This window comes from Dipodomys merriami, unplaced genomic scaffold (genome assembly GCF_024711535.1).
Source record: "Dipodomys merriami isolate MVZ:Mamm:240054 unplaced genomic scaffold, mDipMer1.0.p SCAF_25, whole genome shotgun sequence".
Classification (NCBI taxonomy): Eukaryota; Metazoa; Chordata; class Mammalia; order Rodentia; family Heteromyidae; genus Dipodomys; species Dipodomys merriami.
This window is the reverse complement of record NW_027203937.1, coordinates 3,696,734-3,711,890: the sequence shown is the minus strand read 5'-3', so window position 1 is coordinate 3,711,890 and position 15,157 is coordinate 3,696,734. Positions and strand designations below refer to the sequence as shown.

Sequence of the window (15,157 nt, the reverse complement as noted above, 5' to 3'; positions counted from 1 at the left end):
GCTACTCAGGAGGTTAAGATCTGAGGACAGCAATTCAAAGCCAATCTGGGTAGGAAAGTCCCTTAAACTTTTACCTCTGATTAACCACCAAGTAACTGAAGTGGTGCTGTGGTTCAATGTGGTACAACATTAATGGTAGGGCTAAAAGGAACTCAGAGACAGTACCCAGGCTGTCAAGTCCCCACAAACAACAACAACAACAAGAAAGAAAGAAGGAAGGAAAGAAAAAAAGGAAGGAAGGAAGGAGAAAAGAAAGGGGGAGAGGGAGGGAGAGAGGGAAAGAGAAAGGGAGGAAAAGAAGGAAAGAAAAGAAAACGTAAATTTGCTAAGGAATTAAAGTATAAAGTAATTTGACAATTAAATTTTTTCTCCAGAAAAAAGTAAAATATATTTGTAAATGTGTGTGCATTGTACAGTATACATACACAGACACACATAGTACCTACTATATCATATAATGTTATCTCTATCCATATAAGTAATTATGAAAATGTCTGTAATTTGTATGTCGTGACACAAATATAGTGCTTATTATATTTAAAAATATTCTATTCAGTTATGTGTTATGTTTTTAACATGTTGGACTGAAAACCTTTTGTATATAAGGTTGATTGAAAAAACTAAAAGGTGTTTGTAGATGTCTTTGGAGACAGCGTTTCTACCTTGACTTTTGGCTAATTTATATTTTAATTTTAATTTATTGGTCATCATTTTCTTTATAAACTTCACAGTGCAAATGTGGATATCATTCAGAATTTCAAGATAATAGCATGGTTATTCGTCATGTATGAAAGCCTATGAGGAAAATATTCTAAGCATTTCAGGGGAAGATTTTTAAAGTCATATCATAGTTTCTTTTTTAATATTTTTCAAAAAGTAAACTGACTTCACAAACACCAACTATAACATGATTTAGACAACTGAGAAACAGGCAAGTATATTTTTTAAAATGCTAAAATAAAACACATTTATACAAGTACAAAGCGAAACAATGCTGATAAAAATGTTATACTTTATGAAAAAAATCATTTGCAATTCACATCAAAATAATTTAACATTCTCTATTATTTTAATAGTACAAGCTTCAACAACAGAAAAAAGAAGAGATACGCGCACACAAGTTTAAACCAAATCTGTTATAAGTGCAGAAAAAGTAAGTACAAGCACTTGTAGCCCACACAAATCTTTTAGGATTGGCACCATCTCTCTAACACATCTATATTCTATATAGATTTCTAATTACAACATCGCCAGCAGCTGCCATTGAATTCTAGAAATACACACAATATACATAGTATATTTGTTCACATTGAGAAGATCAGTGGAAGTCAGCCAACTATTTATACATGCCTCATTCTGCAATAGACGGTAGACTCTCCCAGGCCTCAGACCTTCTTCAAGGCAAATTCTGTTTACTCTTTCTGCTTTCACTGATCCATTAATTTTTTTTCACAGTATAAAATTGTAAATGGTAACTATAGAGATTATGACAGCTTGAGGGTTATTAATAAGCTGTTGCTAAATGTGAACTTATATAATACCTTTGAAGTCTCCAAAACATGTACATTTTGCTGAGAGACTAGTACAGGAAATGTTTTTTGTGTTTTTTTTTTTTTTTCTTAAAAAGAGTGTTTAATTCCTGGTATGGAAGTCACAGAACTTCAGCAGAGCCATTACACAATACATTTACAATCAGAAAAAGTTCCTAGTCTTCCTGGTCACTTGCTGTTACTTCAGTAGTTCGGGGAAGACTATGACTTTCAGAGATTAGCTCATTTGGGGATTTGCTTTTTTTTCCTTGCTGCAAGAAAATTTCTTCTGACTTTCCTTTCCATCCTCCCTTGTGTTCCCCACCCCTGTCCCCCAAAGACAGTCATACACACACATTTTTGTTGGTCTTCCCAGGCAGTCCAACCTCTCTCCTAAACTAGAAAGACGAGTGGACTGTTTAGCACAACTTGAACAACCAGGTTTTCTCCTTTTCTTCCCAGGACCAGACTCTCCTTTGTGTCACTTTTCCCTTTCCTTTTTGTCGCTACCTTCCTGGGCACCAGGAACATATTGTTTGCAAGGAAAGTCAATAAGAACAAGTACCCCCAGTGAACTGCGAAGTTCATATCCTAGCCCTAAATAACTATTCCTTTCTCTTTGTATTGTAGAATTATTACTTGGAACCTGGTACTAGGATTGGCAAAGAGACAGAACTAGCATCATTCCAAAATAAAAGATCTCAAGAATGTATTACTGTTAATATTATGTCCAAATATACAATGCAATGAAGTGGTAAAGGTTATAGAAATATAGAGAAAAATACATCTTATTCTCCTCTCACTGGATTTTTTAAAATTACGATTATGACATCTTGTGATATTACCAGATGAAAATTTACTTATGTCACATTTGAATTTATAGTGAAATTTCTTAAAAGGTGGTGTACTTTTTAAAGAAACATGTCACTAAGATATTAGAACAGAAATTTGGGCATGAAGAAAGTTTAAAAATGTTTTCCTGTTGGTCAAAGAAGTGAAACTTACTGTACTTGAGAATAAAATGGAAACCATTGTAATAATTTAATACAACCTATTTTAAAAAGAGCATATTTATAAAGTATTAATACTTAAAAAATCAAAACAATGACCTTCATGTGAGGGCTCAGGGATATTATATTTCAAAATATTTACATTATTTTTCAGGTAGAGGCAGATATTTACTTTCAATGAAGCCATAAAGATTAGCTACATTTCATTTCTATTTCAAGAGTCTCATTAATATTTAGAATCAGGAGGCTCTGCTAATGTTATTTCCAAATCTGACATAAGAAACCTGTTTTCTTTTAAATTAATATTGTAGTAAATCAATGAATGATAAATGTTTATATTGGGATATTTGATTTAAAATGCCAAATAATCGGTATGTGAAAAGAAATGCCAATAAGCAATATATTTATTATAGTTTTTCAAAAGTGGAGAATGATAAATTATATAAATAGACTTATTTTTTTAATTTCTTTTAAGTTGATGTCAAAATAAATATATAGAGCCAAAAGACTTATATTTATTTTTCTCTGTGCCAAAAATATACTTTGCCTCAGAGCAGAGTAAATCTTTTTCATAAGGCTATCTTTAGTATAAGGCTGGGTCAACTGAACACTAAATTTATAGGACACCTCCTCCTTTTATTACTATCTTTATTTAAAAATCAAGGACGTTTGGTACCTGAGGATAGCTTCAATGAGAGGAATAAAGTGGTCATGGTGGATTCAGGTCTTGAGCAGCGATTACTATCTATATGAGCCTATTAAAGCACATTTTTAAAAATTATAACTCTAAATCTCTTTTCTGCAGTAGTTAAAAGATGACAGTATGAAATGCACAAAATCAGATCCATAATTATTTTTAAGTAAAGTAGTAATAATTGCTTTGCCTTTTTTGGAATGGCTAAGAAAGACTGTGGTTGATATTCATTAGGGTTCTTCTGTTTTTAGTATTCTGTATTGCTTTGAAAAAAAATCTACATTTGTCATAGTTCATAGCTGCATCATTGAAGCAGCCAAGAAAAGTTAAAATGACTGTCACTGGAATAGCGAAATCCTCGCTACACCGATTAGACACACTTTAAAATTTCCAGTGTATTAAGATCCTGTTAATATTTTTTTCAACAATAGTTCCTCCAAGTTGGACAACTTCTTCATTAGGTCTCTGGACCACTCTTCCAGGAGTGAGACTCAAAAGAGAAGACGGAGGAGCTCTTTGTACATCAGGTTCTCAAAAGAAAAGAATGGAGGATCTCCAAATGCATTCTCTTAGTATTTTAGCTGGCAAGACTAACGGAACAGGGTGACTGTGTGTCATGAAAGAGATAGCCAGGCTGGAGCTCAGGAATTATTATAAAGAGAATTTCCAGCTACACAATGCACCCCAGTGAGGGAATTACAAAACAGTATTCCAGAAAATATTTTTTTTTTTTTTTTTTTTGCTACTCCAGTATTGATTGGCAACATGGTGAAATAGTCAAGAAATCTTCCACTGGTTTTCTTGGTTAATGGAAGCAAATCTGAAATAACTAGGTGGCATCCAGGTGCAGGCTTTTGGAAGAGCATCTCACAACCAAATTGGAGAGGAACCTCTGTAGTAGAAGCCCTAGGTACATACGCACAGCATTCAATATCCAGTTGTGTGTTTAGGTACGGGACACTCACACCTCAGTAAAAACCGGGCCCAAGTTACTGCTTTGCAATGCCTTTAAAGAAAAAGGGAGAAAAAGTAAGAAAGGAAGGGAGAGAGGAAAGATGTGAGGGAAGTTAAAAAACAGGAGAGAGGGCAAGAAGGAAGGAAAAAGGAAAGAAGAAAGTGGAAGAATGAAAGGGAGTGAGGAAGAGAAGGAAGAGGAAAGGGTACAGGAGGAGGGAGGGAGGGAGAGAGGAAGGGAGAGAGGAAGGAAGGAAGGAAGGAAGGAAGGAAGGAAGGAAGGAAGGGAGGAAGGGAGGAAGGGAGGAAGGGAGGGAGGGAGGGAGGGAGGGAGGGAAAGATTGACATTTTTGGTCCCAGATTTTCAGTTTGTTAGAAAATGTACATTCATGTTTGGTGAATCAAAGACTCTTCTGGGAAAAGAATTAAAGTAAGCAAACAAAAAAAAATTTTACAGTTGCTTATTAATTATGCTTTCCCCTTCCACGATGGTGGTCCTCACTGACTGCTTCCCCAGACCAAAGCACTTGGTTCGCAATCGCTTTAGCAGACTCCTTGTGAGCCCTCAAACATACAAGTATGCAGTGTTTCTTGAAAGCCCATGTTTTCTAAGGCCACTAGAAGGAAATCTGCCGAGAAAGCTTCGTGGTCGGTGTCGAGGTCGGTTGCGGCGGAGTAGCACGCTGACGGCCGGCCGGGTTCAGGATGCACTAGGCCGCTTCCCCCGCTCTGGGCTGGAGGCGGTGGGGTCCGAACGCGGCCGCGGCCCTCGCGCTCAGTCCGCGCGCGTCCCACGTGGCTGCTCCCCAGCACACTCACAAGGACGAGGAGCTCTGAGTGTAATCGCGGATGATGAGAGCGTCATATTTGGGAGAGGACGGGATGCACAGGGCCGACTCGGACACCGGCGAGTTGGGGGTGGTGCTTCCCGAGTCCACCGAGTCTCGGAATGGGGAGGGCGGCGTGAGGGCCACCAGCTCTTCCAGGTCGGGCTTGCAAGGCGCGGCCTCGGCCCCGGCTGCCCCCGGGGCGTCTTGGGGCGCGGTCCCCCCAGGCGAGGGCCCCGCCCCGGGCTGCGCGCCGCCGGTGACCTCGATGGCTGGGAGTGGCTGGATCTCGGCGAAGGTCGTCACTGTCGTGGGCAGCTGGATTTCCTTGGGGATCAGGAAGGACGAGCAAAGCGGGGCGCCGGGGCCCGGGCCTGCCGCGGGGGCCAGCATCATGGAGTTGAGCTCGCTGATGTTGGCGGTGAAGCGCGTCACCACGCTGCTGATCTGCTCCATGAGCGAGCCCTGCGCTGGACCCCCGCGCGCCGTGGGCTCCGCTGGTCGCGGGGCCGCGTCCTCGTCTGGGCCCCGGCTCAGCGTGCGGAGGGGCGAGGGCGAGCGCGCGCTCGGGGACGCCGGGAGCGGCTCCTCGCCTTCCGCCGCGTGGAACAGCGGCTTCGCGCCCGCGTCCGGGGGCTCGGCGCCTGTGGGCGCCGCGCAGGCCGCGCGCCCCGCCGCCCCCGGACCCGCGCCGCCCGCGCCGCCCGCGCCGGGGCCCGGCCCGCGGCTCTCGGCGCTCTTCGGGAAGGGCTTGATCACGGCCGTCTGGTTGGGGTTCTCCTTCTTGTTGATGTGCACCGACAGCCGCTGCCACAGGTGCTGGCCGCGGCTGCTCTTCTCGTTCTGCGCCCAGGTAACGGACTTTCCATTGGAGCTGTGGGGAGAAGAAAGAGGAGAGAGGTGACTCAGCGAGGTCCCCCGGGGCGAGGGCTTCCGTGTCGATTCCCCACTGGTGGGTGGTTATGGGGTCCAGAATAGATCCTATTCTTCTGGGAACAACCCAGCTAATGAAGAACGGCATAGCCAGCGCTGGTGGCGCATGCCTGGAATCCTAGCTACTCGGGAGGCCGAGACCTGAGGATCCTGGTTCCAAGTCAGTTCTGATAAGTAAATGCAAGAGACCCGTACCTCCAAGTAAACTGCCAAGAGCCAGAAGTGGAGTTGTGGCTCGGTGATAGAGAGGTGAGACTCTTACAGACATTGTTTAGTGTCAGTAGAAGTCTAACAGGATGGCTTAGTAGGTTTCTTCAGCTAACAGAGACACTCCGTGGTGTTTTGGAACCGTAGAATGAACAAAAGACCCCAAATTCTAGGTTTTAATTCTGAATCTGCCATCTTGGAGGTTTGGAAAAATGATCTCTTAAGGGTGCACTAAGGCGCAGTGTACATGTGGCAGATGTGGATTTGGAGGTTACCATAGGAGATGGTGTCAGGGCGTTCAGGTTTTGTGTTCCATCTAAACACAGCAGGTTGGAAAATAGAAATGTGGACCCAATGCCGTTTCCAACCTTAGTCTAAAGAAGAGAAAGTAGTCCAGAGTAATATACGTGCCAAAGCTATAACACCTTTCCAGGCGTTTCTCTTTTACCTAAGCTATTTTAACAAGAGTTGAGTTCCATGATCCTAAGGGCTGTCTTTTCTCACACGAAATGTCAACTTAGAAGACCATATCTCTCAACTTAGAAGACCATATCTCTTTCAATAAATTCAACATTTTTTCTCTTCGTGAAATTCTCATTATGCTTCCTTATCTCATCAATTTCCTTCCTTTTTGCTCAAGCACAATTCCATACTCCTCTTCTTTACTTTTCCCCTCCTTCCTTCCTTCCTTCCTTCCTTCCTTCCTTCCTTCCTTCCTTCCTTCCTTCCTTCCTTCCTTCCTTCCTTCCTTCCTTCTTTTTCCTACTATGCTTCACTTCACTTTCTTAATCTCTTCTAATTATACATCTAACTAGGCTGGATTTCCACAGACCCTATATTAGACCTTTAGTATCTCTTGGTCATATATCCATCACATCTGCTAGACGGGGCAACATGAAGGCACAGACAGGATTTGTTATTTTCTATTATGTGCCTAGTACCCAGTGCATTGTCTAGAATATGGCAGGTGCCCAATAATATTTTGGTACCAATAATTTGAATGGATAAACATTTCATGAATAAATTTTTTTCTCAGAATTAAATTTCAAAAAGTAATTTCATCTAAATGAAATTCTATTTTTCTCTTATAGATTTGCCTACTTATCATGTAGCTCTCTTTAATCAATAGTATTCCATATATAAAATATTTTATTAACTAAATATGAAAACACAGATCTTGATAATACAATGACAGTCACAAGGGAATACTGAATATGAGTGTTTGTAAAATGCCCAGTGGTGAGAACTATTGTAAAAGTATGAGTATTGAAATGGAGATAGGCCCAGATTGCAAGGCTAAAACATGGCCTTGGTAGATGCTGAGCAAACCACTTACCACTTCTGTCTTTTTTTTTTTTTTCTCTAGCATAAAATGGAAGAAATAAACATCCCTACTCACCTTTTGGGAAAACCAATAGGATCACACATGAGAGTAAAGCGTTGCACTTCTGAAAATACAAATATTAACCCTCCCATTGACCTGAGGTAAGAAGTTATGTTTGTTATTTAAGGTAAGATTTTCCCTCCAACTTCAGAGGTATTTATTTGTTCCTGTGGCTTGTGGGAAGAGAAAATAAGGGGAACTTTTCTTTACCTGTCTATGGTATTTCATTCCCTTTCCCTGAATATATACTGGCTATTGGAAGAGCAAGAGAAAGATGGGGACAAGGACAGGACAAAACAGTTTGCTGCATCTAAGGAGGGAGCCAATAATTGTCTTTTCATGGACCTTTTACCCCTTCTCAAAACTTAATACTGTTCAATCTAATGTATTGCTCCTTATTTCTCAGGGGGAAAAATGCCATTTCAATAATGTTATTGGAGAGGTGTTTTTTTTTTTAATCTGTTAGTTAATTTTTTTTGTTTACATTTTAGGTTTTCCAAAATGATACCTTCTACCAGTATTCTCAGCAGTTTATTCTTCCTTTCTGTCTCTTCCATGAAGGCACTTAAATAATTTATTCATTTTAAGCAATCTGTGAATGTCAAAACTTCAATGACTTCTAGTTTCTTTATTCATCTGCCTGGACCTGAAGAAATTAGAGCTTTCTACAACAGCTTGCCCTCACTAGGAAGTACACTTAAATCAAGTCTGACCATCAAAAGTGTGTGTGGGATTTACAATTTTTGTATCCATATTAAATGTTAGTGGAATAACGTATGTGGTTTATCACACCCTCAAGCTTGCTTAGAGTTGGATCAACAACATATAAACAACTGAAATTCTTATTTTTATTTTGCTGAATTAGAAAATCTAAACTCTTATTTTCTGTTGTGTGATTTATTAGTGTGTCCAAAACTTGCAGTTCTAGGGCACTGAAGTAATCAAATATACTCTCCAAAAGTTAACAAATGTGTTTTATTAAAAATGATCTTCATTATTGAACAGCTCTTGTTCATGTATTTTGGTTTAAGGGATAGCCTGAAGGGAGATAGAATGATTATGAGATTCAAAAACAAAAATATTGCTTAAAAATCCTGAAATAGCATTAGCAAGTGGCATTAACAAATGATGCTTATAGAATGACATCAGAAAATATTAGGCAAAAGAAAAGACCTCATAAATTAAGATTATTTTAAGCAGAAAATTTTCAATGATGCATTTTCTTCAATTTTCTTAAGCCCTTTCCCCAATCCATTTTATTTTGCATAACTTGACTTGAATTATAAAGCCAGAAACTACAGGTTTTGAACCCAGTGCCTCACTTTCTAGGGAAACACTCTAGCACACACTATTTCCCTAATCCTGGTAATACATTTTAAATCAGAGTAATTTGGTCCTGGAGCTAGTGGCTCACATGTATAATACTAGCTACTCAGGAAGCTGAGATCTGAAAGTTGATTGGTTCTGAGCCAACTCAGGCAAACAAATTCAAGAAACTTTTATGTCTAAATAGCCAGCAACACCTGAAAATGGAGGCATTTTGTAAGTGGAGCAGGAGCTATGAGGAAGAAATTCCTGCAAGAGCATAAGGCCTAGAGTTCAAGTCCCAATACCAGCACAAACAACAATAACAACATAACAAATAAAAAGCCCACCAAAATTTGATATTGGTTACATTCAAACATTTCAAAGAAGTTGAATGTCTTTCTTCCTGCTCTTTACCTAAAATCTGACAAATTGATTTTACAAACTATACTAAAGAACGCCCTAAAATATGTATGAAAGTTGTTGAAGCATCTATATAAATCCTCTCAGTTATAGCACAAATAGATGTAAGTAGCTGTCTTTTTGATAGAAAAAATACAAACAGCTATTTGATACATTCATTAAGACGGTATGCATAAAGAAGGTATGCATAGAGAAAGATACTTGAATAAAGAATAAGATTACCTAATATAAAGAATCAGATTACCTAATATAGATACAATAATCAAAATGATACCATTTTATATTTGTATAGTATTTGTAAAGAACTTTTAGTGACACATTGTCAGAGGTAGTAGGATGAACTCTTTTCTAAAGATCACAAAACTATGGCATAGTGAGATTATGAGATTTGATCTACCCAGTTGCAGAATTAGCATGTGGTAAAGTTAGAGGAATATATTCTCTCATAACTCACAATTCTTAATTTCCGTATCATGATACTGTTTATGTTTTCATTTTAAGCTATTCTTCCTTCTGAGAACAGCTTCCAGTGGTGTCTGGAAGTGATAGGTGTCTTAAGTAGATAAGATAGTCATTTGACTTATATTCTCTTACCCCATGTCTCTGTTCATTTTAATCATGCACTACTCATGCATCAAGGAAAGCACACTGCATTATATCTCTCTTGGTCATTAACTCAAATAGCACCAAGTTTCAGAGATAATGATTGATAGCCTGATAATGGAGGCATTTAATGCCTACAACAGTATAAGTCATAAATGTGGCCATATATTATATAACAATTCTCAGCCATTTTCTTCAAGACATCTTTCCTATGGGTGGTTTTAATTCTTTCATTTTCATTCCGTTTTGGAATTCCAATAATTGGGAATTCTGTACTAACTGTTAGGGATAACCATAAACTTAGATTCTTATGAAAATATTGGTATTTGAATAAATAGTGGCAACAACATATCATATGTTATTTTCATAGGTTATTTTCATTTACTAATGACTCTGTATCCTGTAGATAATGGTTACTGATATATGAAAGATCTTTCAAAGAAGGTAAGATTGAATTCAGCAGAGAATATACTTAAAGAATAATGTTAATGATAAGAATTATTTGTGGTATTTTGGTGAAGATGGGTTGCTATTCTTTTTCCTAAGACCTTGTAATCAAGATGTGGACAGGCAGGTGGAACGCTGACAAGAGCAAGGACAGGGACAGAGGGATAGCAGCAAAACACAAGAAAAAGGTCTGGGCATACACATCACAAGGGATTCACAACTTCACCAGAAGAACACTATTTCCAGCAGTAATGGTCAGAGAAAGCTGCATAGATACAATGCATGCAGGCTTTCAGTAATTGATACACTGTGATAAAATACTAAAATAGAGGAATGGACATTGTCCTCCATGATTGTTAACAGTAACAAAAGTTCAGACATCTATAAGAGTTGTACAGAGATAACTAATAGTCTCATTTGACTGTGTAGAGTGCAGTGGAATTCATGTTTTCAGAAGATGTAGTTTGGACTGTTTACCTACTATAAAAATTCTTCCCAGCTACCCCCAACCTACAAGAATCTGCTCTCTTCTTCTATGTGAACAACTCAATAGTAATTACTTTTGGTCTTCTTATAATGACTGGAACAGTTATCTTGTTAATTTATTTGACCAGAACAGCTGATTGGTAGATTAAAATGTAATGTACATATATCTATAATGAATAGATCAGTAAATGAATGCACAAAGAAATGCTTATGGCTCTATTCTTGTTTACTCTCTAACCATAAAATTGCTTTATTATTCAATGTTTATATATTTGGTCTTCTTTTCCTAAGTCGACACAAAATTTGAATACAGGCACCATGTCATCATCTCCCTAAATCCTCCCCTTAGTTTAGTCATGACCTTATTCATGATCTGGCCCCAGCCCTGTTTCTACTTCAAGAAAATATTAAAAGTTAGATGATATTTGTCCATTAGTTCTTCAGTGATTGCAGAATAAAAAGAACCAACTTGAGCCAAATAGTGGTCTCTAAGGTAGATTCAAGAAGTTTTTATTTGTTTTTTAATAGTATAGGGATATAATAATAAAGTACTAAAGACTATGACAAAAATGAGAATGGAAAACACTGTATTGGTAAGAAAATTGTTGTGAAAATATAGACCTTTCTTTTTGTTCATTTGGTCTTTCTCATGGAAATTAGAGGAATTCAAAGGAAAAGTTGTAACCTGGGAATGAAGTTTCAAGACAAGATTTTCAAATAAAGTAGAGCTTAATGAGGCCTAAAACTTGGGACAGTTAGAACAGTACAGATAAACAATCTGGTGTATATTTGTATTATGTATATGGCAAATAAATTAATTCCATCTATTGAATCCCATGAAAACTTTACCATAGTCCTGGGTTAGGGATTATTATCTTGCTCTTGGAGGCAGTGACTGTGTATTTATTATAGTTTCCAGGATGAAACTTTCCCAGGAAATATTTCTTCTCAGGCCTTTAAAAAAGCCCTTGTGGAAGGAGAACCTCTTAGCCCCATTTAAACCCATCTTTGATAACAAGAGGCTTTTACAAAGAGTTACTTGACCACCAAGGTGGGTGACAGAGTGCCTGCTGATGCTTCTCTCTACAGAGAGATAACATTTAACACAGCAGGCTAGGACACACAAACATCCAAGTTTTGTCTCCCAATTGAGGTCTTTCTTTTGTTCCATAAGCCCTTTACCTGAACTCAGATCTTGAAATTGCTCCATCGCCTAACATTAAGCCAGCTTTAGCTGAAGTATTTCCAACTAAGATCAGAAGGCGTTTTAGTATTGTGCATTTTGTTTCTAAAACAGGACATGATTTTATCCAGTGATCACTAAAAAGCTTAGATTACAATTTAGGAAAGAGAGAACAAAACAAGACACAGCTGTTTTGTATCTGTGGGCTTGTGCAGCCAGCAAGACTGTGTGGAGGAATTCAGCTTGATTTAAAGCTTGCATAAAACATGGGATTAGGGTTGGTGGGTGGCAGAGGAGAGTCCCAAGAGAATAACATAGCTCGATTTGAATAGAACTTTAATGCTCACCCTGAAACAGCAACACTATCATACTTGACCTTCATTTTACTTACTTACAAGTCAACTCTTGCACTGAATCTGGAGCAGCCCCAGGGCAGTATCTGTGTGTGTATTTATTTGCTCATACCTGGTGCTCTGTGCAGAATAGGTGGGCTGGGAATTTCAGGAAAATTAAGGGAATTTTGTCATCCTGAATGCTTGGTGTAAGATGAAATAGGGCGATTAGGTCTGGCCAGTGCCATCTTGGCCACATGGTGGATGATGGGGTCTGGCATCTTGTCTTCATGGTGGAGGAAGGTGAAGCCCAACCCTCCCAGGTGGCAGGGGCAGGGACTTGGATAATAGTTTACCAAATCTAATACCTGGGACTGGGAGTTTCCTGTGTCCTTGCCCCCTGACCTGACCCTATTTGAGCCCTGACCAGCTCAGGTGCCTTACACCATGCCACATCTCTGTGTTCCTGTCCTGGCTCCTGGCTCCTGGCTCTTCTCTGGTCACCATGGCATCCCACTTCAGCTCTCCATTGGAGCTGAATTGGTTTGTTTGTATTGGTTTTTGTTCTTTCTTTCCTCTCTGGACTCCAGGGCTCCAGTTTCTTAACTTTGTTCAGTGTATTTGCTGGCTGCTTGTCTTTGAGACAGGAGTCTACCATGCAGTCACTGGTCTTTTAATAAAGATTCCAAGATTTGAACTCTCAAAATATGGCTTCTCACCTTATAAAATAAAGAGGTGTCATTAATCTGTAGATGTGAAGAAGCTGATATGGAACTTCACTAAGTTGCCCAAGTCCAAATAAATGAGGCAACTGAGTCCCAAATCTATCAAAGGAACGTGAAGTACAAGGTGCAAAACTTCTGTAAGGTACAGAACATCTGTTTCATGTGTGGTGATCCCCATCAAAATTAGGGCATCCGAACTACTGTTGACTGGCAGGAGGTCCTTCCTGCTGTCTGGCCTCAGTCAGGGGAGGAAACTTACTCTCTCCTTTGAGCCCTTCTCTCTTGCGGGGAGGAAGAGTGTGTATCCCCATAGCTTAGTAGCCCACTCTCTCAGTAAGTCTGCAAGCTCCCAGGTGTACACCCAACTAATAGCACCCAGTTTAAAAAATCTGCTAGCATACTATAAGCAAAGGGCAAAACATTAAAGGCAGAATCTCCTTGTAGAAACTCCAGGTTAGTCATTAAAGGGAAAATTCCAGAGATAAAGATTTGAAGTAAATTAATGAGTTAAACATCGAGTTACTGGAATTCAGTAAATAGTAATAAAACAATTAGTATCCACCTTGGAGGACTCTCCAGGCCAGGGGCGAAACAGAAGGCAGAGTGACCTGAATAACCAGAATCAAGCCTGACCTCCGCAGAATCTGAGAAATGGGTGAGAGGGAAACCAAGTAACAAATGGCAAATTCCTGCTCTGTAATTCTCATTTCTGTACCCCCAGCTTGTTAGCTCTGGCTTATTGCAAAAAATGTCACCTGCAGGTGGCTTGTGTCCTTAAGTACCCAGCAGATCCACATGTCTGGGCTGCATTCCTGACATCTGTGAGCTGGATGTCTTGTTGGGGTGTCTTGTTGGGAAACTTGAGTACTACACATGTACCTTTGAATTTGCTATATGAGGTGTGCTAACTTGTGTAAATAAATTTGCTTTTGATTCTAAATGAGTGTGTGTTGAAGAATCTGTTTAAGTGACTCATAAAACATGGAATTAGATGAAATGGTCGACTTAAAATTTGACAGCAGTCAGCTTTGCTTAATAACTTCTACCTACATTTCAGTAATACTGACCTAATAGAAATACAAAATGAGAGTCAGTGGACACAATTGCAAATTATTTCTCTCATGAGGCAAGGTAACAATCAGAAAGTATCCTTCATCTTTTTTGTTTGTCTGTTTGTTTTGTTTTTTGTTTTTGTTGGTCATGTGGCTTGAACTTTGGGCCTGGGCACTGTCACTGCGCTCTTCAGCTCAAGGCTAGCACTCTACCGCTTGAGCCACAGCGCCACTTCCTGTTTTCTGGTGATTAGTTGGAGATAAGTCTCATGGAGTTTCCTGACCAGGCTGGCTTTGAACCACGAACCTCAGGTCTCAGCCTCCTGAGTAGCTGGGATTACAGGTGTGAGCCCCTGGTGCCCAGCTCCTTCAATCTTTATTCTCCCATCTGGAACATTTGTGTTTGGGCTTGTTGACTACAGGGTAGGTGTTTTTTCTTTTCTGGCTTGGCACTTTTTATATCAGAAAACATTTAAATCTTTTTCTTTCTACAAGAACTCATAAGCTATCAAATACACTATTTCGTTTTATCTTATTTTATTTTGGCAATTGTAGGGCTTGAACTCAGGACCTGAGCACTGCCCCTAAGCTTCATCACTCAAGGTACTGCTATAGGGTGACTTCCAGTTTTCTAGTGGTGAATTGGAGATACATCTCATGGATGTTCCTGCCCTAGCTGGCTTTGAACCACGATCCTCAGATCTCAGCCTCCTGAATAGCTAGCATTACAGATGTGAGTCACTAGCACTTAAATTATTTTAAATTAAATGCAAATATGTTTGTAGCTGTTCAGTTTTCTACAAATCCTGTATGCATAGAGAGAGAAAGAGGCAAAACAGAGAGATTTGTGACATTTATTTGCAGTCAAGGATAATAGTCTCACAAAAACTTTTGCCCAGCTACCCCCTCCCCCAGTTAAAAAAGAGGTAAATGAGATGATAACTGAACAAAAACTGAAACAAATATCATGGGATCTCAGCATTCCTGTTATGCCTGTTTTGTCTTATGCTTTTCATGAGTGGAAGAAGACTATCAAATTTAACCATTCATAAATATACTCTAC

At 39.4% G+C, this 15,157-nt stretch overlaps 1 protein-coding gene across 3 annotated transcripts in view; it reads right to left on the bottom strand.

Annotated features, from left to right (window-relative positions):
• Positions 1 to 374: 374 nt before the first annotated feature.
• Positions 375 to 15,157, bottom strand: part of Grm5 (glutamate metabotropic receptor 5) — a 538,255-nt gene continuing 523,472 nt past the window's right edge. For all 3 annotated transcript variants that reach the window (XM_070034809.1, XM_070034811.1, XM_070034810.1), the window contains one exon: positions 375 to 5,888. In XM_070034809.1, the coding sequence (XP_069890910.1) occupies positions 5,003 to 5,888 (886 nt within the window). In that variant the 3' untranslated portion in view covers positions 375 to 5,002. The remainder of the gene's footprint in view (positions 5,889 to 15,157) is intronic.